General features: G+C 34.4%; 1 protein-coding gene across 2 annotated transcripts in view; it reads left to right on the top strand.

The window, feature by feature from the left end:
- map7d2b (MAP7 domain containing 2b) overlaps window positions 1-25,203 on the top strand; it is a 42,851-nt gene extending 17,648 nt beyond the window's left edge. For both annotated transcript variants that reach the window (XM_056450884.1, XM_056450885.1), the window contains 12 exons: window positions 5,333-5,428; window positions 5,552-5,682; window positions 8,392-8,516; window positions 8,622-8,845; window positions 12,190-12,322; window positions 13,192-13,372; window positions 15,351-15,455; window positions 17,912-17,959; window positions 18,052-18,130; window positions 19,788-19,914; window positions 20,616-20,866; window positions 23,936-25,203. In XM_056450884.1, the coding sequence (XP_056306859.1) occupies window positions 5,333-5,428; window positions 5,552-5,682; window positions 8,392-8,516; window positions 8,622-8,845; window positions 12,190-12,322; window positions 13,192-13,372; window positions 15,351-15,455; window positions 17,912-17,959; window positions 18,052-18,130; window positions 19,788-19,914; window positions 20,616-20,859 (1,493 nt within the window). In that variant the 3' untranslated portion in view covers window positions 20,860-20,866; window positions 23,936-25,203. The remainder of the gene's footprint in view (window positions 1-5,332; window positions 5,429-5,551; window positions 5,683-8,391; window positions 8,517-8,621; window positions 8,846-12,189; window positions 12,323-13,191; window positions 13,373-15,350; window positions 15,456-17,911; window positions 17,960-18,051; window positions 18,131-19,787; window positions 19,915-20,615; window positions 20,867-23,935) is intronic.
- Window positions 25,204-27,997: the final 2,794 nt, after the last annotated feature.

Consider the following 27,997-nt stretch of genomic DNA (forward strand, 5'->3'; position numbering starts at 1 on the left):
TATAGTTTCATCTCAAAACACCCATCAGATTGTTTATTATACCTTTCAGAATATTGGAATGTTCTGCACTGAACACAATGTAGCTGTTTTTGTTGCCCGTGCCTTGAACTAATGGTAGTTCTCCCCGCCCACCGTTCCAACGTGCCTGTGGGAGTGTGCCTTAATCTCTGCGTCATCTGCGTCAGATAAACAACACAGTGACAGACATCTCATGTAACACCTCTGAGAAATACTACAGTTAGAACTTTCCCAATGATTACTTGATGCATTTGTTGTGGAGTTAATTCAAGCCTTTCTGCAATGATGAGTCACACACAATGTCGTTACAAAGTTTACACACACACAGCACGTGCATTGAACTTTGCACTGTTTTTGCATGGCAAATGTGACCGGATACACGTTAATATTTATATAGATATCTGTTATGTTAATGTACAAAATAAACCTGATTTAATGTCCACGAACCGGTATTGAAGCATCTTCTTTTATAATTGTATTGACATGCGGCTGTGATGATACTGTAAGTAAAGCTTATTTAAATTGCTGTAATTCATTAACATACACTAAAAAAACATTTTAAACTTGTAAAACTCTTTCTTGATCACATTTGATGATGATTGATGATCACAGAGAGTCGAACAGATCTTTTAATTCCAGTTGCATGTTCGCGTCCTGTCTTATTGATATGATTATACGTGTTACTACGGAAACATGTTAATACAAGGCTGTCAATCAATTCGTTGGGCGGGGAAACTGCACTTCTACGTCACGTTGCACTGGGCCTCAAAATGGAAGGGATTTGGATCCTATTTTAACGTCAGGAAATTTAAAAATAGAGACTTATTGTATTTATATCACCCCAATATGACTGTGGACACACTATACTTACATACAGTCCTGTCCAAACAGCTTCAAAAAGAAGTGTTTATCATTTAATGGCCGCATTTATTTGAAGGAAAAGCATCAGTATTGTAAAATATTATTGCAACTACAATAGTGGTGGCAAAGCTGAATTTTCAATAGCTGTTGCTCAGTCATATGAACAACGAGAAATCATTATAATAACTGTAATTCAGAATAGACTTATTTATATATTTATTTGAAACATAAATATTGTCTAAGCTATAACGTTTGACCAAACTTAATGCAGCATTGCTCAATTGGACAACTTTTGAACAGTAGTGTATATTGGAACTGCTCATCTGTGTTTTTGATGTGTTTTCTTGTTAATTTCTGTGGTTGCTTGGATTGTTTAATGGTGCTTTTCAAAGCAAACATCTTGCTATTCTTCATTCGTCACTAAAAAATTCTTTGACTTTGAAGTAGGGCTGCACAATATATTGTTTGAGCATCAATATCGCAATCTGCAATAGTCACATCGCATGATTAGATTGTTTATTAAAGATTAAAAGATAAAGATATTATTATTTTAAAATAATTTATACATTGATCATAATGTTATTTCGCTTGATTGTTCAGTTTCTATACCTAAATACTGTTAGACTCTTCAGAAAACCATAAAGAGCTGTTTATTTCGCTTTTATCTTTGCTCTGTCGTATTTATAACTGCTTGTAATTTATTATAATTTATGCAAAAGCACCGCATAAGAAAATTATTGATCATCCCGGTCTATCTAAACGGATGAAATCTTTCCAAATATTCAATTAATCTGGTGAAATTATATTTATATTGGAATATAAATCGCAGAAAAACAAAACATTGCAATGCCAGATTCTTTAAATATCATGCAGCCCTACTTTGAAGGAGAGACATGAGTGTATGTTGGAAAAAAGAATAACAAAGACAGCATTTTGGACTCACTCAAATGATCAAAAAAATATTTAAAAAGTCTATTAGTATGCTGAAAACTACTTAAAGTACACCTGAAATTTACAATGTTCATTTTGCTAGTGGACATAGTGTTAGTCTTAGGGTGAACAATAAATCTGTGCAAGTTAATCCACTGATAAAGAGGATGTTTTGGGAATCTTTAATCAATATCTGACCATTTATTTCTGCTCTGAAATGGTGGTCCTTCTCTGATGACATCAGTTCAGCGGCTTGGATGAACTAGTGTTAGCCACGCCCTCCAACTGTTAGTTTGCTGCCAGTTAAAGATAAGAGGAGGAGTGTAAATAAACCCCATAGTTGATATTCTGTTTCAGCTGGAAATATGCCACCATACTAAAATATAAGTCTGCAGCAATTTCTAGTGTTTTGGATATTTACATTTGCTAAAAATCACTTAGAACTCAGAAGCCACCAAACAACAATATGCTGCTTTATGTTATTATTAATTTACTGTTAGTATTTGATAAAATAATTTACAAATGTTACCTGAAAAACCAAAACTGTTATATGAAAAGACAAGTATTTTCAGTTCTTTTCTAATCTATTGTGTCTGTATAGTGTTGTCTACTCAAAATCTTGTTTAACTGTGAATTGTCTTTAGCTGTGTTAAAAACCATCATTATATTGCTTGGAATGTGTGTTTATAAGCAGTTTTAGGCTATATTTATTTTAAAGCACCCTGGTCACACCCTGTCATCAGGATTTGCGTTGGCAAGCACCTTTCTTTCTTGTGTTTGTACTGTATGAGTAGTTTTTACTGTTTTGTCTGTGTTGTTTTCTTTAAAAGGTTAGTTCACTTCTATGTTATTCCAAACCCATAAGATAAAACACAAATGAAGATATTTTAATCAGAGTTTTCTGTTCTTCAAAAATTATGATGCTTCAAAATGTCCATAAAAAGATCCTAATTTTTATCGTTATGGATGATTTTTATCTTTATGGATATGATTTTATTCACACAAACATTGATCAGCAAGCAGACTTGAAAAAGACCCTGTTGCACCTGGGATTAAGATTTTGGCTGACTGGGTCTGATTTTATTTTTCACCTTCTATAATCATATGATTTTAGACTGCAAAGTTTAAATCCTGCCTGGCAAGGATTTGATGATAGAGTATAGAGTGCTCCTTTATTTAGAATCGTCCATTTGTAATCAGATTGAGGAAAATGCATCTCAATGATGATAAGATGTAAACAGGACCTGAGATATTTGCCTCCCTTCAAGTCTATTCACTCATTTCTATTCACTCAACAAGTCTATTCACTCAAATATTTGATGCTTTTAAAACATTTGCAAATCAATAAAAAAATTTTTTTGAAGAGACATAATGTCCACTTATATTAAGTGTCTTTGGGTTTGTTTTTAGACTTATTAGAGTGGGCAGATGTAAGTAGCCATATTTTGTTTTGGTATTATTTTCAATATATAGTATGTGAATTCATTTGGGATATTATGGGTTTTAGTCTTTTTTTTTCTTACAAGATTGTGCAGATATATGTAGAATCTTTGTAAATGCAAGTGTCACTACATTTAAAAAATTGCTGGGTTGTCATAGTAACCCAAAGTTGTGTCAAATGTTTTGCCATATTTAACCCAACACTGGGTTACAACAATCCATATCAGCTTCTATACCAGCATTTTTCAGGTGTTGATTGAGTTGCTGAGTTAGATTTTTTTCATTATAAATTACCAAACAAAGTGTGTACAGAACAGCATTAAGCACTAAAAGTTGAAAACTGAATCAGTGAATATAAACAGAAACTCAGCCATACCCGCTTGATCCACAATAAAATATTATTTTAAAGCTTAAAAAAGCTGGCGCTTACTGATCAATGTTTATAAATGTCAATAAAACCTAAATTAAATCTGTTTGTCATGTAAAGCAATGATGTCTCGTCATAACATTTGGATTAAACTGTCATTAAATGAAAGCCCAAAACCCAAAATTCTGGAAAAACCAAAAGCAAAAATGCTTTGTGTGTGTGTGTGTGTGTATATATATATATAAGTCAACACAGGCTCATTCTGAAAACGTAGCCCTATATACATTTCTGGAGATCACGAATTATGTAGCTGGAAGTATGTATAGCTGCATTTCGTCTTTAAAACGGAATGCTAGGGCGGTATGACTTGAGACGCAGAGAAGAGCTGACCACTATGACAGGGTTTAAGTCCGGCGAAGAACGGTTCCAGATAGCGGGTAAGACAAAAATAGAAGCCAAAAAATAAAATAAACAAGTAAATAACAGGGTGGGAATGTGGTAAAATCTGAAAACGCTGTAAAATCAGGCGAGGTTTTGGTTTTTTGAAAATTGTTTTTTTTTTTTAAACTGATGGTTGGGTTTAGGGAAGGCTGTGGGTGGGTCAATCGGTGCTTTTGAAAACACTATTAGTTGGGTTTATGGAAAGAGGAGGGTGGGTCAGTCGATCAGTCAGTCATTTAGTTAGTCAGTCGACAACAGCCTCTGGTGGATTTACGCAAGAACAGTAGGCACGAATGGCTGTGAGAGTAATTTGTTAAAAAGTGTACACAGCGGCCTCTGGTGGATTCGCGAAAACAAAAACTGCAAAGAACGTAGCTCCTGGGACGTATTTGGTGTTCTCCAGAAATGTAAATAGCGGTACGTTTTCAGAATGGGTTGTGGAATATTGAGCTATTTTGACCATGGCGTCTAGTTGAAGTTCCTCCACTGCTTTTGCATTGGTCGGCACAGCAACAAACTCCACTTGTGTGGCTCAAGCCATTGAAACAAATGGTTTTATAGCACAGTATTTTATTGTTGGGCAGCATGGCCTTTTTGTCAGCTCATGTTTTCAGCTGAAAAACAAAACATGGCACTTTTTGCAGACAATTTCGGGCTGCCGAAATTCGGTGCATCCCTAGTTTTATTGCATTGGATGGTTTTCAACTGAAAGGTTAGAAATCTTTCTGATTTCACTAAAAATGTCTTTATTGGTGTATCAAAATCATAACTATACTCATTATGGAATGACTTTGAGGTTAAGTAATTGAACACAGATTTTTCGTGTTGATGTGTTTGTTCTAAATTGTGTAGGTCTCTTTGCAGGACACAAAGTTTAAATGCATTATCTTTGGCGACCATCATTTTCTTCCCCACACAGTAATATCATTATCATACTCCAGTCCAGATGTGAGAGGATATATAATCCTCCGCATTCGCCTTGAGCTGCGTTGCACCCCATAAAGAATACACAGAGAGTCTCATCTGCCATCTCATTTTAAATTCAGTTGCACATCCCATCAAACTCTCACACACAAGCTACATAAACATCATCTGTACAGAAATCAACTTCACATAAACGAGCCCTGGATCGGTATAAATATTCATACCCAAATGCCCACTAATTATTAATCATAAAGGAAAGCTTCAGGCATTTATCTACTGTGAGTGAATATCATTATCATCTGTCTGATCGCTTTCCTTCCTCTCTCTCCGTAATATTTGGTTTGACCGCAGTCCAAGATTTTATGATTCTGCCCGAGTCTCCAGACTCTCTCCTGAACAGACATCTCTCCTCGTCCTCCACTACTTTGCCCAATATGACAGAGAAAGGCAAGTGATTTTGCATTAACCTCCAATATTTAAATGACTTTATTTTCTGCCCCGCCCCATTGGCTCCTTTGTCCTCCTGTGACCTCTGTGACCCCTCAGTGTCTTGTCTTTGTTCCCGAATAGCCTCCTCCAGCCCTCACAGGTCTCCTTACAGAGCTTCACCCAGCAGAGCTGAGAGGAAGAAGGTCAGCACTTCATTCTGCGGACCACTGGACGAGTCCAGAGGAGCGGCCACCACCCCGAAAACCCCTCAGGTCTGATCTGCAGACATTTGGTCAGAGTTTTTTTTTTTTTTTGGTGCAAAGCACAGTGGGACACAGCCCTCAGAGAAGCCGGTAGCCTAGCAACTGCTCCAGTCGGATTTGTGCATGTCCAGGTCACAGATTTATTACTGTAGATTTTCAACCAGGGTGGATTTATGATACGTTTAAAATAAATATATTACTGTATAATTGTAATGCATTCTGTATACTTATAACATGAGTTTTGTACAAGTAAATTGGTCTTTTTTAAAATACCACTTTCTTTTTTTAGGCTGAAAACAAGAAATACTTTAAATATGAGTGTCTTTATTTGTTTGTAAAATTGTCTTTCATAGAACACAATTCATAGAAAAGGATTTACAAAATATCTTCACTGTTCCAGAAAAGAAAGGATTAAGTAAATAATAAGAAAATTGCTAGATTTCGTGAATTAAATGCCATACTTTAACAATCATTTTGCTGCTGTGATTAACATTAATATTAGTTTATACATGAGACAAATGCATTTTCATATTTTAAAAAATTATATTAAAATTAATATTTAAATATTAATAAGTGACATATTATACAGTAATATGTAATTATACACACTATAAACACAAGCGATACAACCATAAACCATGAACAATAGAATTCTAATGTTAAATGCTGCAAATTTTGGAATATTTAAAAAATCTTTTATTATCTATCTTTTTATTGTTATAATACTGTTTTGTAGAAAAGCGTCATTTAAAATCTGGTTGTAAATTTAGTTTTTGGCGTGAAATAGTCAATAGTGAATCTCATATGGCAATAAAATCGTTCTTTTTCGCTCGCTCTTTCTGCTATTGTTGTAAATCTGTCAAATAGGACTGTGCGATTTGGGGAAAATTTGTAATTGTGATTTTTTTTTTTTTTATAGATATTGCGATTGGTATTAGATTTTAGCCCAATAATCTGTAAACTGTGGCAACAATTCTGCGACAGCTCCTTAAAATTACCTGTTTTTGTTTGTGTTTGTGACTTATGAAACCAAAATATTCCCATATTACAAATGCTGTTTTTCTTTGATATTAATTCGTCTATTATTGCTTCTGAAGCAGCAGACGCCATAATCCAACTTGTCAGCACTTTCCTGTTTGTTTACTTTTTTTATTGTGGGTGTAGTTCGGTTGCGCATTTCCGATTGGGCAGAATGAAAGTGTGCTCACTTAATTGGCTAGTAATAAAGCCCCGGTCAGATTTGGCACAGTTTCCTTGACGTAGGGTGTCATGGGCAGTCGTAAACGACAAATGGGCGTCAAGACACAAGATTCAATTGTTTCTTCTCGTGAATTGTTTCTAATGTTGCATACCATGTGTGCAATGTCTCACAACACCATCGCAGAAAGTCTAACTGGTTGCGAAGCACTTCACCTCAGATGTTATTTGTTATTCTTGTTTATTTAGTAAATAACTGACCAACAAAAATATGTTAAAATTAAGATACTAATTATACCAAACCAAATTACTTAAAAAAAATATATTTTTTCCAAGAAAAATATACAAATTATTCTTTTTTTTGTTTGAGCCTGTTTACTACTCAACTGTGTGGTTGGATGATTTGTTTTTCGCTTAATGGAAAATAAGGATTTAATTAATGCTCCACTGTAATTTTTTTCTTTTTTCTTTCACTGTAATTGTTGTATCACAAACCTCTGTCATATATTAGCAATTTTTTTTTTTATTTGTCATTATTTTGTCTTAAGTTAAATTTTTCTCTGGTGCTGATGCGCTTTCATTTTCTCTGTCTCACTGGCAGAAAGTTCAAGTGAGGGTAAATATCTTAATATTAAAAAGGAAATGGGCAACGCAGTGGCGCAGTAGGTAGTGCTGTCGCCTCACAGCAAGAAAGGTCGCTGGTTCGAGCCTCGGCTGGATCAGTTGGCGTTTCTGTGTGGAGATTGCATGTTCTCCCTGCGTTCACGTGGGTTTCCTCCGGGTGCTCCGGTGTCCCCCACAGTCCAAAGACATGTGGTACAGGTGAATTGGGTAGGCTAAATTGTCCGTAGTGTATGAGTGTGAATGAGTGTGTGTGGATGTTTCCCAGAGATGGGTTGTGGCTGGAAGGGCATCTGCTGCGTAAAACAAATGCTGGATAAGTTTGCGGTTCATTCCGCTGTGGCGACCCCAGATTAATAAAGGGACTAAGCCGAAAAGAAAATGAATAAATGAATGAACAAAAACGAAATGTACGTTGTAAGTTTTGTCTTATCAATGTCATAACGAATGCCCTTAAATAATGTAGCCTATAGTTGTCAGCAAACATCAGTGTTTACTGAGATTGAAGTAAGATTTTAAAAAATGAAGTTGAGATAAGAAATATTGTTTGCAGCACTTGTGACTTCTTTGGGAAGTCTGGCACATTTGTTACCCATGACAAGTCAAGATTTTATCAAGAAAAAAATCTTAAGACTGTCACACAAAGCCAGCAGTCACGCATTTGCTCTGGCTGGGAAATTAAATAATACATATATATTTTGCGATTAACTAAACATTTCAAATTGCGATTCGATTTCGATTAATTGCACAGCCCCACTGCCAAATTTTATAAAATGACTATAAAGTGTTATATAGATTTGTAGGTTGACTAAAAGACAATCCTTTAGGTTTTGTGCTTTTAAGTTCTCGCTAGAACAGTATATTGGACAAATAGTCTGGTGTGTGTTTTTGTTTGTTTAGACCGAGAAGCCGGAAAAAAGCATCGCCCAAACTTTAGCTGACTCGACAATGAAAAAACTGGAGTCTCCAACAACACCCACCCGAAGCTCCTCCTCCACCCGCAAGAACCCCAGCACACCGAAAAGGTAAAATTGTTGCAGCAAATAATAAAAAAAAAAATTATAATAATAATAGTCTCTTTTATAGACTGTAGATGGAGTATCTATGTTGTCTTTGTTTTTGTGATTCAGATCTAAGTCTTGTAAGAGTCGTATTCAGTCTCCAGCCTCTCCGGGTCAGTTTCCTTCATCCCCAATGAGACACAGAGCCACAACACCCAGTGCTGAGAACAAGATTCGAGATGGGGAAGAGAAAATATCGGATGGGAGTAAAGGATACAGCACTCTAGAGAGAAAGAGCTCCAGAACTGAGAGAATCCCCAAGTCCACAAGCAAAGAGTTTGGACACAATGCAGGTGAAAGCAACAGTTCACCTGAGATTAATATTGTGTAGTGTTTATTCATTGTTATTATTATTATTATTATTATTATTATTATTATTATTATTATTATTATTATTATTATTATTATTTACAGCTATGATAATATTTATTCATAGGCTTTTATTTAATTTGTCATGTTTCAGAGTTTTTTTATATTTCTCTTTAACATTAAATTTAACTAACTCTAATGATAAAAATGATTTTAATAGTTCTTGTTTTTATTTCAGATAGCAATAGCAGCACATTTTGTGGGATCTTATACCATTTATTTTTTTATTTACTATTTATCAAGTGTGCTTTTTTGTATTTGTATAGTAATTTAATAGCTTAAATGTATAATACAATTATTACAAATTTTGTATTAATTAATTTTGTTACTTCAACTTTAATAAAGAATATCAACCAGCAGCAATAATTTTAATAGTTTTAGTTTTAATTTCAGATAGCAATAGCAGCACCTTTTGTTTGATGTTATATAGTTTAATTTTGTATCAATATTGAGCATATTTTGAAGTGCACTATACTATTTTGTACTTGTATTTGAATTTATAGTACAGTTATTAGAATTTTTGTATTTCAGATTAGGTAAATCTTTTGTTTTAGTTAACAATAACAATGATTGTTACTTTGTTTCAGGCAGCATTTTTAATTTTCCATTTTTTGAAGTGCATCTTTGTCATCTTTTTAAAAACGATTTGGTATGCTGTTTCAAATATAAAATTATGATTTTTATAGTTTTAGTTCAACATTTTAATTTCAGTTAACAATATCATCACTATTTCGTATTTTATTATATGCAGCTATATTATATCTTCTTATAACTGTCACGATCACCAGCAATCTAACCGTCATAGATCGCTGGAGAACATTCACATTTACACGGACTACAATCCTGTCTCAATAAGAACTACAAATCCTGTCATGCAACACACATACACACACCTGCTCCAAGTCTCCACTGATTACACTCCCACAGCTGATGCTGTTCATGGACTGATTACACTTCTCGTATATACGGCTCATTTTGAGACACTCATTGCTGAGTCTTGTTTATCTGTTTGTGAACTTTACAACTCATTTCATTTGCCCTGACTTTCCATGTTCGACCTTTGCTTTGTTTTCTTTTGTTTGTTTACGTTGCCTGTTTCCTGCCTTCTGACCACTCGCCTGTTATTTTGACTACGAATCTGGATTTGCCAGTATACATCAGTTTTCCCCTGTGTTGACCGTTGCTTGCCTGACCATTTGCAATAAACCTGCAACGTAAACAAACAAAACAAAGCAAGGTTCAAAAACATGGCAAAGCAAAGGTCTAACACGTAAAGGCAAAGGACAAGCGTCGTAAAGTTCGCAAACAGATTAACAAGACTCAGCGTTGAGTGTCCCAAAGTGAAGCTGCGGTCACACTGGACTTTTCTCCCCATAGACTTCCATTCATACACACGCGAATGCGTCAGACCGGAAACGCAAGCTCGTGCAACAAGTTTCACAGTTCACTGCAATGCAAAGTTCAACCTTGGTGAACTCTGACCTAAGAAATTGCATCGTTTATCAAAACATAACCTCTCTGGACAGAAATGTAAAATATGAACCAATCGCTCACTTTTTTAAATGTCTAATCATTTAACAGAATTTTGCATGCTCAAACTCTAGTGTGACCACAGCCTGAGCCATACATATGTGAAGTATAATCAGTCCCTGGGCAGCATCAGCTGTGGGGATGTAATCAATGCAGACTTGGAGCAGGTGTGTGTGTTGCCTGTCAGGATTTGTAGTTCATATTGTTGAAGGATTGTAGTCCGTGCAAATGTGAATGTTCTCCAGCAATCTATGAAGGTTTGATCACTGGTGAATGTGACAGACAACATTTATCATTTACTTTTTTATGGTAAGAATGTCATGTAGTAACATTAGTTTGTTTTTATATAGACCTTTTTCTTAGAACGCAAAAGTACCCATTATGCTTTGCATGTATGCGCAAAGATAATGCTTCTGGCCGGCAGCTGATGTGTATAAACAGTCACATTTGGACAGCTTTGATATGATAGTTTTAATCTATTTGATTCGCTTTTAACTTCTTTGAACTAATCCTGTTGTCGATCAGCACCACCTCCTGCACTGATCATTTAAAAAAATGCGATCTAATAGGATGGAAAACAACGGCTGTGAGGCATTTTCCCCTCGTTGTCAGAAGGCATCCTGTGCTGTTTAAATGAAGCCTCGTCATCGCTAAAGTAAACATTTTCTCTTTCTTTCAAACATATAACCAACCAACCCAAACAAATGTAATTCTCCATAATGTTTGACACACACACGTAGCCTGTACTGTTCCACTAAAACATTGATTGAATAAGTCTCACTAATTACCATAACTTGCATTGACGAGCCTTTCCCAGTGATGGGTTAGCAGCTGGAAGGGCATCCGCTGCGTAAAACATATGCTGGATAAGTTGGCGGTTCATTCCGCTGTGGCGACCCCAGATTACTAAAGGGACTAAGCTAAAAAGCAAATGAATAAATGAATGAAGAGCCGCTGAGCTAACAGCTGACAGGTCGGGAACACACACACAGTGTATTTCTGACAACAGACACGTGAACTAGGAGAACGTTTTTCTCTCACGCTTGAACCATATCTGACAGATTATAACAGCTTTAACACACACCTTTCAAAGGTATGTGTCATAAAAACACGCTGTAATCCACTCAAAATGCTATTGAAACCCATTTTCGGATCGCAAATTACCTGTTGTAAACGCTGTAAACGGAAGTTCTAAACATTATACCATAAGACGCTGGTCACTATGGCGCCCTCATGCAGCAGCCAAGAAAAATATCTATATTTCATTTCAAATAGTAATATCATTTTCTTCTTTAATTTTATAAACATATTCTTGTGGAATGCCCTATTTTTGATGTTATCAGACAACATTTTTATCTGGAGAGACTTTAAGTGAATTATTTTAAACGTGAATCCTTCTAAAATTGTACAATTTTTATCAAAAGGAAACCTTAAAAAACTGTTTTAGATTTTTATCTTATATATTATCATGATCATTATTATTTATGTATTTTATCTTGTGTATTTATTGCTTTTGATGACATAAATGTTCGAATATTTGTATAATTATAGAACAGTGGTATTTATAAAATGTGGTAAACCTGGTAAACTTTTTTGACATAGCCATAGAAGATGATATACAATAAACTCAAAATTCTCTCTCTCCTCTTTAATTTAAATTTTTTCCCTCATTATTTACTCATAGTGTTTCAACCCATGTTTCTTCTAATGCAGTAGGCTCTCCTGTGTTGTGTTTCAGAGTCTCCAGTGACTCCCACTGGGAAAGCAGGTACGACTGATGCCGAGGAGGCCTCCAGACTGCTGGCAGAGAGACGACGCCTAGCCCGAGTCCTGAAGGAGCAGGAGGAGAAACAGAGGCTGGAAGACGAGAGGTAGACCGATATGTCTGCTGCTGAGTCTGCATCCTTGCTGAATATGAGCAAACAATCCTAGAAATATGTTTCTTTTTTATATTTACATTTTGTTTAATTAATTGTTGTTTTTTTTAATTGTTTCTGTTTTGTTGTTTTGTTCTGTTTGTTGTTTGTGGTTAAAATGAAAACTGAATACATACAATTTATCTTCTTCTGACAAAAATATAATAATAAAGAAGAATATTGTGGAAAATATTGACCCTTGCGCATAATATTAACAAAAGAACTCTCCTCTGATTGAGAATAAACAGTTGAAAATGGAATACAGTTTGTGAGTTGTGTATGTCTATTGGCACCCCTATGAAATCATTTGAGCCAAATATTTTTTGAAGTATATTCTTATTGACATTTTACATTTGTGTTTACATTCTGGTTGACGGGGAACAGGAAATTGTTTGTCCATAATCTCCTGTTTCATAGGAGTACAAATATGAGTGAAAAGCACAGGAAAAAGTCACTGTTATTGAGCTTCATACATCGGGAAGTGGCTGAAAGAGGCATGTGTTTCTATCTTGATGTCTGTTAATAGGAAGGTTTGAGTGGCCAATAAATCTCCAAGAATCATATAGCTGGAGAAGTTAGTTGGATTGAAGTCTCCAAAACAACAATTCACCTACATCCCCACAAACTGTTTAAAATGATCTGAAAAAAGCCTCTAGTTTCATCCAAAAGCAAACTCAAGCATATTATTTTTGAGCAAAAGGTTAAATAATAAAGACCTTTTTTGTCAGGCTGCTTTGCTCATATTTATCAAGCATCAGTTGGTTATTTTCCAACATTAGTGGAGGGTACTGAATATACTGTACGGTGTTGTCCATTGATGTCAGGCTGCGGGTTGAGGAGCTCCAGAGGCGGCAGGAGGAGGAGAGACAGCGGCAGGAGGAGGAGAATCGACTGGCGGAGGAGAAGAGACTGAGGCAGGAGGAGCAGCGCTGTCAGAGAGAGATGGAGGACAGACACCAGAAGGAGCAGCGCTGGAAAGAGCTCCAAGATGACCTGGAGAGACAGGTCAGGGGGATTTAATTGACTTTGTACATTCAAAATGATTTATTTGCATTATTGTTTACTTAGGGATCCGTTGGATTCCCTGCTAAATTCATTCTTTGGAATTAAAGATTGTTTTATTTATACGTAAAAATAATAAATATATTGTGCTGACAATAAATTATTGTGTAAATTTAATATAGAATAGTTGTAATAATGTCATTTTTAATAAAATGAACTAAAATGGTATATATATGAGCAATATCACACAGTAGCAGTGCAATATGGCTGTAAATTGGCACTGGTGGGACATGTGCATTACCTTAGTGTGCCACCAGTGATGATATGCAACCATATCGCACTGCTACTCGTGTGATATTTCGTTTATACAACAGTTCGACAGCATAATCGTGTAAATAAAAAAGAAAATCAAACACGGAGAGTCTCAAAATACTTTTGTAAGAGGAACTACTTTCTTCCGCCATTAATTCTCATCTGCAGCTGACAAAACAGCAGAAACTGTTGCTACTTCACCAACGTCAATTAAGAGCTAGTATTTGAATGATTCTCTAGTGTAATGTCTAAAGTGATGATAAAAAGAGTATATTTTGCTGACATTTTAAGATTATAAGGCTGAACGGCATGAAATGCCTTTAGTCTAGAGACATTTTCTCAATATTTCTCTGTTGCAATTGGCATATCACGATAAATAACCCCGCAAAAGCAATGCAAACACTACCAGATTACTGTTGTGTTTTTGCGATAATGAAAAACGCTAAACACATGCGGGCATTTCTTCTTTCTTTCTGTTTGCTGAACTAGTTTGCAGTAATGAAAACAGGAGACTCATTAGAAACAAACAGATGGCCAACCAAAAAGCAGCTCAGGGTTACACAAAGAGTGGCCAGCACAAAATACATACATTCCTGATATGTTAGTCCCATCTCACACTTAATACACTACAGTGTAGTGTAAATAAAGCACTACAACATACAAAAGGGAGCAATCGACTTAGAATATCACTTACCTGGGTTTTTTTTTATGATTTGTTCAACTGTAAAATGTGAAATTATGCTGAGTTTTTCTCCTCTAAGGGCTTATTATGCGGTCTTTGTTTTCAACTTGTGACCGAACGTCAACTGTCTTTGCTCTGCTCAGTATGACAGGCTGATAGATGCTGAAACGCTGAAACTCTGAAATTATAAATGTTTAAAATAGTCACTATCCATATAAATAAACTGCATAGTTGCAATCTAAGCACCTACATTTTCACATAAAAAGTCTCAAAAATATGTTATGTTGTCCAACAGCTGCAATATTTGTTAAACTGTAGTCCTCAGCTTGCCACTTGTGTGGGCAGAGCAATATACAAGGGTGAAGAGGCTTTAGGAGTTCTGATATTACTTTAATATCTCACAGCTATCAGCCAATCAGATTCGAGAACCAGACAGAACTGTTGTATAAATGTGTGTGTGTATATGTATAATATATATATATATATATATATATATATATATATATATATATATATATATATATATATATATATATATATATATATGTAATAGATTGTTATTAAATAGATTTAATATATAGATTTTATTTTAATTAAAGAGATTTTAATAGCATTTTTCTGTTTATTTATACTAAAATGTATTATGTAGTACAGAATACATTTATTTTTTACTTTTATTTTTTAAAATCGTTTAATACTTTTAGAATTAAATAACGAATAAAAATATATTTTTTAGCAATTGTCTCAATACTTACTATTTGCACAAAGAAAAAATCAAATAAATCAAAGTACTCATCACATAAATGCAAAAAAAATGTAAAAATATACACAAAGATAACTTTGACTTCTAATAACACACTGAGGTTACTCATCTGTCCAGTCACTCACTCAAACACGTGCAGCAGCAATCTGCCCCGTGTAGCTGTGAATATCTGTAGGCACTAATGTGATCTTGCTGGAGATGTGATGTGTCATGATGTCTGGCAGAGAGAGGAAGCAGTGCAGCGCGTTCACAGAGAGGCCGAACGCAAGAGACAAGAGCGAGAGCTGCTCAAAATTCAGGAGGAGCAGGAGAGACTGCAGAGGAAAAAGGTGCTTCCCTTTCCTCTCTGTTTTGTGTTTACGTTCAGAATCAACCAACGCATGCAATAACACTATTAAAATGATTATGCAATGTGAAGTGCTTTATAATTATTTTCGTGTGCTATAAATATACACTATGATGTACATGGGGTTTGGTCCTGAAACCGGTACCTACAGTTGAAGTCACAATTATTATCTCCCCTGTAAATTTTATATTCTTTTTCAAATATTTCCCAAATAATGTTTCACAGAGCAATGAAATGTTCACAGTATGTCTGATCATATTTTTTCTTCTAGAGAAAGTCTTATTTGTTTTATTTCGGCTAGAATAAAAGAAGTATTTAATTTTTTAAAACCATTTTAAGATCAATATTATTAACCCCATTAACCTACTGTATATATATTTTCAGTTGTCTAAAGAACAAACTTCTGTTATACAATGACTTGCCCAATTACCATAACTTGCCTAATTAACCTAAACATTAAGTTAAGCCTTTCAAATGCAGCTGAATACTAGTATCTTGAAAAATATGTAGTAAAATATTATTTACTGTCATCATGGCAAAGATAAATGAAATCGATTATTAGAAATTAGTTATTAAAATATTATATTTAGAAATGTGTTGAAAAAATCTTCTCTCCATTAAACAGAAATTGGGGAAATGCAGCGAGGCTAATAATTCTGACTTCAACTATACATAACTGGTATGTACTTGAGGAAGTAGAGTACTGGAAACGTGCTTCTTTAAATGAGGCAATGATTAAGCTTCATTTAAAATCAGTAACCCATAAGTAATATAACTGTAATTTGTTATTATTTTTGATCCTGCACACACTGTACATGCACAGCTTAGTATTTCTAACCGTGTGATGTAAAAGCAGCTCACTCGTGTGCTTTGAATCGTTGTTGCAGTTCTTTGTTTGTCTAAAAAATATCAGCGCTGAATTAAGCCATTGTTTGTTTCACAGCAAAAAAAGGAAATTGAAAGATGCAACCAAAAAAAGTGAAGCCAAAATGGCTGCCATCATCTTGTGCTGATGACACCATTTGGAGCCTGAGTCTGTGCTTATATGATCGTGGGACCTGGGGTCCGTTCTTTGTACCTCACTTAAATTATCTAAGATGATTTGGCAGATCCTGGATCTTTTAATCTTAATAACTGATCTCTGGCTGATTTGGTTCTTCAAAAAAGTTCACGAATCAGATTAAAATGTCTGGATGAACTGATCTCAGATCGCTGCGTGTGTTGTGAAGGACAGATCTATCAATCCTCGAAATCATGATCAGCATTGCAATGATTGGCTGACGGCACAGCAGCGTAATGACATCATCTAATTAATTTTCAATTATCCATTTGAGCAAAATTATATAAAATTTGTTGTAAACTTTTGTAAATATGATACATCCTTTATACTTTCATGTGCTAAGAGTACTTAGCAGTTTATTTAGTTTTACATTTTAGAACGGAAAACCATATTTTTTAGGTGAAAAAAGTATTTAAATTGTAATTAAATTTATTTATTATTTTATTGTAATTTGATGGGAGCGACACGGTGGCTCAGTGGTTAGCACTGTCGCCTCACAGCTAGAAGTTTGCTGGTTTGGGCCCAGGCTGGGCCAGTTGGCATTTCTATGTGGAGTTTGCATGTTCTCCCAGTGTTGGCGTGGATGTCCTCCGGGTGCTCCGGTTTCCCCCACAGTCTAAAGACATGCGGTATAAGTGAATTGAATAAGCTAAATTGGTGTAGTGTGTGTGTGTGTGTGTGTGATTGAGGTTTCCCAGCACTGGGTTGCGGCTGGATTGTGTAAAACATATGCTGGATAAGTTGATGAATCATACCGCTGTGGTGACCCCTCATTAATAAAGGGACTAAGCCGAAGGAAGATGAATGAATGAATGTAATTTGACGCATAATCCATTCATTTACATGGAGTTACGACCTATTCTGTAGCCAGCCAGCAGGGGGTGATCAAAAGTCTTTGGCTTCACTTTTCAGAAAGCGTTCAACACACACTGTCCAAACCAATGTTCTGTTTATTATAAGTACAGTTATTACTTATAATAAACAGATTATTATTACTGTTATTTTTCTGACACTTTTTATTCTCATTAAAGCAGGAATGATTCTGATTGGCTGTCATTTAGCATTTAAAAAAACAAATAATGATATTGATGTGATAAGTGATGTTGTTACTCTGCTTTTTGGACTGTGTTGTTCTTTTCCATTTAGAAAGATTTTTCTACATATTTACTGTTATCTTTACAGTTATCATATTCATTTTGTATTGTAAATTCATGAAGAACAGGAGTCAGTTGTGTTTTCATGTTGACTTTAATCTGTGTCTGAGAGATAATAATAATAATTCATATATTTTAGGCTCAATAATAGTTCATATTATATTTTTATAGCATGGGATGTGAGTTCAGTAAAATAATGTTTGCATTGTGTTTGCGTTTTGACAGCGTATCGAGGAGATTATGAAAAGGACACGAAAACCAGATGGAGAAAAGGTAAATGAATTCTCCACAGGCTAATTAAATGATCAAATGACAAAGGTTTACTGACAGTGGCAAATAATATCGCATATCATGTGTTTGGACAGAAAGAAGAGGCGCAGATGGAAGTCCCATCCCCCATTTCTGTCTCACAGTCCATCTCACCGTCTCCCTTGGAAACTGAGGGTACTCGTTATACTGCCATAAAATGATCACTTTCTTATCTATTTTCTATCCTTTTTTAATCTTATTTTATTCCAATCATTATCAGCTTTTTATGCAGTGTTTCTCAACCACATTCCGGGAGGACCACCAGCACTACATGTTTTGGATCTCTCTGTCACACCCATTACAGGTCTCTGCTACTCAGCTGATAATCTGAATCAGGTGTGTTTAGTTAAGGAGACAAGGAAAATGTGCGGAGCTGGTGGTTATCCGTGAACGTGGTTGAGAAACACTGTTATGTATTTTTTATACAATTTTTTATATACAAAAAAATTCTCTGGTCCTCTGTCTAACATTTTAATCCATTTTTTTATTCTAGCTTTTTATTTAAAATATCATTACAGCTTTTAAATTCTAGTTTATTCTATATTTGATATATTCCCCATTTTATATTCTGTTTTTTTATTTCAAACAAATTCTATTAGCAACATTGTTTTATCTATTCTCTATTCGTTTTTTACATATATTTATTTAAAACGAACAATTGGAAATCTTCCAACACTAACAGTTCCTTATCTATTTCCTTTTTTTCTTTTTTCTTTTAAAAGCTGACAGATAAAATATGCAGCAAATCTGTCTCTCTTTCTCTCTCACTCTCTCAATAATTTATATATATGCAGTGGTGGAAAGAGTACTGAAAAGTTGTACTCACGTAAATGTAACGTTACTTCCAAAAATGTAGTGCAAATAGAGTAAAAGTATCTGTTGTAAATATTACTCAAAGTATGAGTAAAAAGTAGCCCTTTTAAGAGTATTCAAGAGTAGTGAGTATTACTCTGTGAAAGGTTGATGTGTCAATTTGTTCATATGTGTGTGAAAACATAACATCATCAGTGACATGAAGTCTAAACAGTCTCTCGGTTATTGCGTGTACCGATTTTGTGTCTTGAAGTAGTTCTGTATAATGCAATTTTCTATAAGCAATTTGATTATATGGCAATCATAGAACTGATTATTCTACTTCTAATACTCTACTTCTTCTCTATTAGCCAATGACCATAGACAAGAACAATAATAAAGTAGTACCTACAGGTTGAAGGAAAGTAGTGGAGTAAAAGTACTGATAAAGCACTAAAAATGTACTCAAGTGAAAGTTAAAGTACACATTTATAAAACTACTTAGTAAAGTACAATTTCTGAGGAAAAATTACTTAATTACAGTCATTTGAATATTTGTAATTTGTTACTTTACACCACTGCATATATGTGCATTATAATATTCCCTATTTTTGTTCTTTAGTTGCTTTGATTGCTTCTGTTTTCATTCTGAACTCACTTTGGATAAAAGCATCAGCATGATGTTTGAATGTAAATGTAAAACACTATAGCCTACAGTTCTCCAGTTGGCAGGTAGAAACACTTAACCTTCCTTTTCACTTTGTGAAGCCATCAGTTCTTGTATATCACTTAAACATGCACTCAGTTTGTTTCTTGTTGCTGAGTGACTCAGCAGGTGGAAGATCTAAATTGTGTATACTATAGAAGTAATGAAAGAGCGCCATCAAGTGGTGTTGTTAAGATCTAAAGATAGAGTTTTCATAAAAACTAGAAATGCTGATCATCTAGAAAATTAGTTACCTATTTAGTTATTTACTTCTGATTTACTCTTGCACTACAGGTATCAGAGTGATTAACAGTCCACCAAAAGCAGCATCTGAATCTCCAGTCATATGCCTTGAGCCTCTGGAGGCAAAGAGCAGTTTGGCGGATGATCTTTCTGATGGGGTTCAGTCTATGGATGTCAGGTTAGCTTCAAACAAAATCAAGCTATTGTATTTCTGTGAAAATTGAAGCTTAAATAAATGAAGGCAACTTTTCATCTCTGAATTCGGATTTTTTTTATTTTTTCCCCTTAGAAATATGAGTTTGTCTTGTAATTGTGACTTTATTTATTTATTTATTTATTTATTTTGAAATTGGCATTTCCCAATTCATATATTGTTTCACAATTTGTTTCTCTTAAGTCTGAGTTTATACAGTGTCTCACAATTCTGACTTTTTTCTTAGAAATATGAGGTTATGTCGTGTAATTGTGACTTTCTTAAAACTGGCACTTCCCAATTCATATATTGTCTCACAATTTTGACTTTTTCTTGCAATTTTGAGTTCACATCTTGCAATTTTCAGTTTATCTTACAGTTCTGAGTTCACAGTTTTGACTTTGCGGTTCGTAAAATTCTGAATGTATGTGTTGCAGCACTGACTATTGCTCACAATTCTGAGTTTATACTGTACCTTGCAGTTATGAGTTAACTTTTCATGATTTTTACTGTAATATTTTCTATATGTATAACATTTGGGGCTTTTTTCCTCACCGGTTCAACTTCAAATCTCATAAGTTCTGACTGTTATGCCAGTTGTGACAACAAGCAACATGAATTACAGCATACTTACAAAATGAATACAGTTTTGTCCCTGTAATGAAGCAGAATGCTTTTTCTTGCAGCCCAGTGTCCAGAGATGAGCTTGTTCCAGAGTTTTCCCCCATCAGCGAGATCTCCCAGAACAGCATGAGTTCTGCTTTAGGCGATATCCTCGTTCTGACCAGGCAGGTCTCACATCCCAAAGTGTCCGCTGCTCCAGCGTTTGGTGATTGCAACAAGAACCTGATCCAGGATTGCAGTAGTGCCGCTATTGACTCATCACTTTTCCAGAGTCTTAGACCAGCCTCAGACAAGCTCAACATATAATGTAAAGGTGAAAGAACATTTTTTCAGCTATTACTCTAGAGATATGCTGAAAATAAATCAATAAAAAATAGCATGAATGGGGGAAAAACAATTACATTAATATAACAGAAGAATACTAAAGGCTGTGTACATACCATAAAACCTAGCTAGAACTCATGTAACAAAAAATGTAAATAAATAAGTAAAAAAGTATCAAATATTTTAGAGCTGTTTTTAAAATTGTTTTGCAGATTATGTTTCTAATGAATACGAATAACCACAATTTCCCAGTTGACTGATTACAATAAGAATAGCAAAAACTTTTGTATTAAATATGACATATTTTCTGAAATGTTTACATGTGGTTATGTATGCCAATGAGGCATTATCTAATTAATTTGCATAAGTATCCTGTGAACAGAAATGTAATTTTTTCAAATTGCTGTTTTATTTCAGTAGGGTGACAAGTTTTTTTACAGACTGAAATGAATAAAACAGAATAAAATTTAGCATTAAATCAGGAAAATCTATTAACAAAATCCTCTATAAAAACCTTCAAGATTTAAATGAGGATAATAATCAGAGTAGGGCCCGCGGGCCAAAGTTGATTTGGCCCACCACCACATCTGGAAATAATGGGGATGGTTTAGATATTGTCAATTCAAATTTAATGTAACCCTTTGTTTGTTTGTTTGTTTGTTTGTTTGTTTTGTTAAAAGCCAACTGAAATTAAACTCTTCAATTGACTGGTGTAAATTAATCAGATTTTGTTTAAATGTACATGCTGTCACCTGACAATGCAAAGACTTTGATGAGCAAATCAAGTCAAAGGCAGATTCTGCTTGACTAGTGTATTCAGCATTGAACTCCACTGTTCGCTGTTATGTTTTTTATTGTTATGAGTTATTATTTTAAAAGTTATACTGCATTAGATAATACAATTCAAAGTCATATTTTCTATTTATTTTGAAATATTGTGAAATAAATTAAGAAATTACTCATTCCACCTTTAATGTAAAATAATTTGATATATTTACCTTTGGCCCACAGCTCTCAATGATATTTGGTTTTTGGCCCTTCATATAAAAAACATCATCACCCCTGATAATGATGTTAAGTTTGGTTTTTGCAGTCCACTGAACTGTAGATATAAATGACTTATTTTAAGAAAATGGTCTTAAAACAAGTGAATTCCCATTTAAAGCGATAGTTCACCCTGAAAAGTCTGTCATCATTTATTCATCCTTTACTTGATTCAAACTAGTTTAAGTTTGTTTTATTGAAGACAAAAGAAGACATACTGGAGAATGGTGGAAACTGGTTACCATTGATTTCCAAAGTAATTGTTCCTACTAAGGAAGTCAAGGGCAACACGGTGGTTCAGTGGTTAGCTCTGTCGCCTCACAGTGAGAGGGTCGCTGATTCAAGTCCGGGCTTGGTCAGTTGGCATGTTTTGCCCGTTTGGCTTCCTCCGGGTGTTCCGGTTTCCCCCACTGTCCAAAGACTGCACTATAGGTAAATTGAATAATCTAAATTGGCCGTAGTGTATGTGATGTGTGTGAATGAGTGTGTATGGATGTTTCCAGTACTGGGTTGCAGCTGGAAGAAAAACATATGCTGATTAAGTTGGCTTTTTAATCTGCTGTGGCAAACCCTGATAAAAATAGGGACTAAGCTGAAGGAAAATGAATGAATGAATAAAGAAGTTAGTGGTTACCGGTTTCCATCATTTATCAGTAAATCTTCCTTTAATGTTCTTTTAACTGAACAAAACAACTCAAACTAGTTTGGAACAAGAAAAGGGTGAATTATGATTATGCTTAAATGATTCATTTCAGTGAACTTCCCCTTTAAGTCTACAAATAAAATGATAAAATACAAAAAAACAGTGCTTTCTGGATGTTTTCTATCCAGTAGTCCTGCTAGTCTGAAACACATTTTATATTGCCAAATTAGACACAATTCTCAAAACTGACAAATGTCCTGCCTTAAAGGTATAGTTTATTCAGAAATTAACATTTTCTGTGAATTTAATCTAGCCTCAGACCATCCAAAATATAGATGACTTTTTCTAAAACAATAAAATAAAATAAAAATGAATAGTACTCAGCATATATAAGTACACACCTCACATATTTTAATAGGAAGCTATGCAATATTATATTTGTGCATATACATTAGATTAGTCAGTACTGAAGCAAAATCTGGATCTTATCTACCAAAATAACTTACGATAACGGTCTAAAACCTAGTACACCCAAATTTATATGTTTTAGAAAAATATTATATATAAATTTTAAAAAGAGGAAAAATCAGAAGAAACAAAAAAAAAGAAAAATTTAGTTGAAATTTTGTAGGCTGTGATTTTTTTTTTTTTTGCAATATTTTGCTTGAATTTAATTGTATTATCTTTCAATTTGTAAATATGTTTGGTGACTAAAATATTATTGTAATAAAAATATCTGTTTAATAAATCTGTTTTGTTTAAATGCACCAAAACACATAGCCTATATTCACTGAGAAATGGATCCAAATATTCATTTTTAAAATGGGGTGTAATCATATATGCTGAGCACTGTATCTGAAACCATGATACTTGGGTCATAAATTGCAAGAAAATGGCTGCTTACTCTTTGAGAGTCCAAAATATATGAAGGCTGTTACTTTGATGCTATGTTTTGCTTCATAAATCCTTAATGTGTCCCCAGAATCCATGGGTACTAGGTTTACCTTTATGTTTCACCACTGCTATTTAACAAATCTGAAACAAAAATAATTCTCTTATCAAGTCAATCTTTTTTTAAATATACTTTTGTTTTTAAACAACACATGTTGGTTATTCCATAGACTGCAAGTATGTGGAGAAAGGTTATGTTTGAAGGCTATTTTCCACACTTCTAATGATTGCTTATGAAAGTTTGATCATTTAATGGAAATTTTAAGTCACAAGAAAGTGAAAAATCCACCACAAAATAGCCATTGTCGTACATGTTAAACTCACAGAAATCTTCTTTGATATTCTACTAAAGAAAAAAATCCACTTGGATCAATCGGTCCTCACAACCATCTCATGTTTATTGTCTTTTCTTAATTTTAGACACCACTGAAGCACGGGGCTGGACTAAACCGATGCTGTCTGTGCTCCAGCATCTCCATGAGAGCCTCCTCTTCTGAACCGGAGAATAAGGACTGAATGTCAAACTATGTGTTAATAGCAAACAAGGGACACCCTGAAGGCTGAATCCCCACTCAGAATAAAGTTTTTGCCTGCTCCTCTAGATATTATATTTCACACCGTTTCACCATAGTCTCACCAGACAACGCAACTGTATTAGCGCCGTCCTAGTGGTCTTATTCCTGTAGCATTGATGAGTAACACACGTGACAATTGTAGCAGCTCCATTGTGTAATTTGTTTTATTTTGGGTTGCAAAAACGACCAGCAAATCCGAGCTGAGTCCTGCTAATTGTGCTGTAGTGTATGGCCGGGGTTTGCAAACAGTATATCGTGTAAATCCAATGACTTCTCTGCGTCGTCTCAGCAATCCGAGCTTTGTAGTCTGAAAGTGGATATATGAATAGATGTAAAGTGTGATATTATTCCACCATAAACACTGGCATTAATGTATTATTAGTCAACGGCGGTTAGAAGTTATGGTGGGGGGCGTAAACAGAATAAAGTGTACTTCTAATGTAATTTATTGTGTAAAAGTAAAAAAAAAGGAATTAAAAGTGCACAAGTCGGTTGTGTTCAATAGCATAGTGCTTTCAACTCTTCATAAACTTCTGTATTGTTTTGTCGAAATGACATCATTGCACACAGCTCTATGCAGAACCGGCAACACAAGTCAAGGAAATTCAGCATTTCATGACAAGAGAGGGAGCTGTACTTGCTGAGTATGTTGCCTAAAAATACTCTGTTTACCATCTTGTACACTCAGGGTAAAAGTGAGCTTTGCATGTGAGCTCATTTGTGATGTTTGGTCATGTATGATGCTGTTGTGCACTGGACTGCTTCAGGACCAATAAGAAACACATTTATTGAAGGATGTAAGTTTGTATCTGTCTTCTATCTATCTATCTATCTATCTATCTATCTATCTATCTATCTATCTATCTATCTATCTATCTATCTATCTATCTATCTATCTATCTATCTATCTATCTACCTATCTACCTATCTGTCTATCTGTCTCTCTGTCTGTCTGTCTATCTCGAAACGTGGGAAGTTGATTACATTTTTGATTTTACAGGAAGTGATGGGAAATTCAGCACTTCAAAATGACATTTAAGAAAAGGTGCATGAATCAGCTGCTTTGAAGTTGCCGAATCCTGACATAACAATAAAGTATGTATCACACCATGAGATATCTTTATTCACAATACATATAGCTTTACTGTTTACTTATTGACCTTTATTTTCACATATGCGCAGCCTTTGGAACCTCATTGGCTCGAATATTGGCTAAAAATTGAAGATTTTTAGCTGTATGCTAATAGCTCGCTATGCTATTTTATGTATAGTCGTTAACACATTTGTTAGTTGAGCAAGTAGCTTGACTGTTCACTCATCTCATTTGTTATTGCTAGTCATTTTCCCAAAATGCAAATGAATTGGAAGTCCTAATACAATCACAGAAAGGAGCTTGCTTCCGCATTGCTGAAAAAGGTGAATAGAAGTTGCAAAAATCAGTAACACTTTACAATAACAGTACATGAACAATGATGTGTTAATGTGTAAACTAATCATTATTTTATTATGAACAAATGATGAGCTAAGGCATTCGCTAATTATGAACCAACTTATAACATAAGTCACATGAGTTCATGTGTGAATAATGGCTACTTTAATTACTTGTTAGTATATGATTGTTTGTTAATGAATGTATTACAGTTTTTCTCAGTGGCTTTGGTGCATTTCTCACAACACTATTTACATTTGCACAACAGTTAATGCATTTCTCAAAACAATTAGTCATTTGTGCACATCATAGTAGCAGTTTCTCATTCCTTCCGACAAATTGCGAATGCTTCTGGACATGCATCAACTGCTTTCATCCAACTCTCTGCTGTTTATACTATTATCATTTACTTATGTCATGTCAGTCAAAATTAACTAAACTTGTGAATGCTGAATAGTCATTCCATATAAAACTAATAGTCCTCATTTCATTACTTGAGTCATTACATGCAAAAATGTTGAACTAGTTGTCAAAATCTGTCAATCAAATTTTATAAACAATCTTTTTTTTCCTGGAAATGTCTAAATTGAACAATTTCACCAATGATTTAAGGTTCAGTTCCAACATGTACTGCAATATTGTTAACAGTTGTGCACAACTCTTCCCAATGGGAGTGTATGTTTGTAGTAAATAAGGGTGTAATTATTCTTTTACACAATGCTGTGAATAAATTATAATTGCAAAGATCATATGCAGTAAAAAAGTGAAACATACATATTCAGTGTCTTGTACTCAGATACCTCACTAAATGTAGTGATGTCTAACTTTACTGTAGTTTTCAAATGGCTGTGCAAATAGTATATAGTGCTGTCTTGAGCATTTTCAGTATGTGTCACCATAATCTGCATTTTTTTCATTGGAAAAAAACAAGTAAACCGTCATAATGAAAACATGATAAAGCCATTTGACTATCTTGTTCATAAACAATGGTGTCAGAACTTTCCATCTTGATGACACTGACACTTTCATTGACATCAATACTTGCTTTTGAGGATTGAGCTATCCATTTTGAGCAAGTGACACGCTTTTGAAGATTATCAAGTAGGTTTTGCAGTTTGTACTAATTGTTTTAATAATGCATTAACTGTTGTGCAAATCTAAACAGTGTTGTGAGAAATGCACGAAAGCGACTGAGAAAAACTGTAGTCACCACATTAATTTGTGCTTATTTTAACCATTATGAACTTATGATGTGTTAATGTATAATTATCTCATGACTTTACTTGGAGGGGCACATCATCATTAACCCATTTTTAGCTATACTCATGAACTCTTTATGCATGTCCAACTAGTGCATTTGCACTGAACAATAGAGAAGTGTTCTGTCAACATCAACACGAACAGTTTAAAGGAGTTCATAAGTAGGATGAGTTAATGGTGACGTGCCTCTCCAAGTAAAGTCACAACATAATTAAACATTAACAGCTCATGAGTTCATGTTAATTACATTTAGCTTAAACTTAAATGTTAAATAATATGTTAAATAACAACATGTACTAACAAATAATTAAGGTACTAATGTGACTCATATTGTAGTTAAAGTTAGTTCATGATTAGCATGTGCATTAACTCATCATTAATTCATAATAAAGTAATGTTTAGTTTACCTATTGATACATCATCGTTCATGTATTGTTATTGTAACGTGTTACCCAAAAATCTATTAGAACATTTATGAAACGCATTTATTTATAGCAGGGTATGCTAACACAATGGATAATATAATAAGGGGGATAAAAATGCAAATCCCTTAGCCTCAAGATGATCTGCTGAAGTTTAAACCAAGCATCTGAATGGGGAACAAAGGTGGATATAAGTGACTTTGTATTTCAGAAACTGTTGATCTGATGGGATTATATTCTCAACAATTATAGCGTTTAAAGAATGGTCCAATAATAATAATAATAATAATAATGTTAGAGAAGAATTAGCATGCTGGTTTGAGCTAAATGAGAGACTACAGTACCTCTTTTAAATGTAAACGCACCAACATATACACAGAAAAAAAACTATGATTGTACAAAAGTGTGCTTGGTCTGGTGACGAGTCTCAATTTCTGCCACTACATTTATATGCTATGGCCTAAATTTGACCTGGCTAGCCAGGTTATCTGGCTTCATGATACAGCCCCCTGATCTGATTTAGAGGACAGTACTCATGAAAAATAAAGTTCTTTTTTGTCATCGATGGTTCCGTGAGGAATTTTTAACACTTGTACATCAGTTTTTTTAAATGTTACTCAGGAGCAAATAAGAAAAAAATGTCTGTTCAAAAACCAACATTTGGTTGGTCACAATTAATGGTATTAACAAAGCTTTAACTAACACCACTAGCTTAATAAACTACTAAAATCATCTGTTTATTAGTAGGGAATAAGTTGAGTTTGGGAAGGATTTGGGATGCAGAATATGATCATGC

The sequence above is a fragment of the Danio aesculapii genome, chromosome 24 (assembly GCF_903798145.1).
Source record: "Danio aesculapii chromosome 24, fDanAes4.1, whole genome shotgun sequence".
Taxonomy (NCBI): domain Eukaryota; kingdom Metazoa; phylum Chordata; class Actinopteri; order Cypriniformes; family Danionidae; genus Danio; species Danio aesculapii.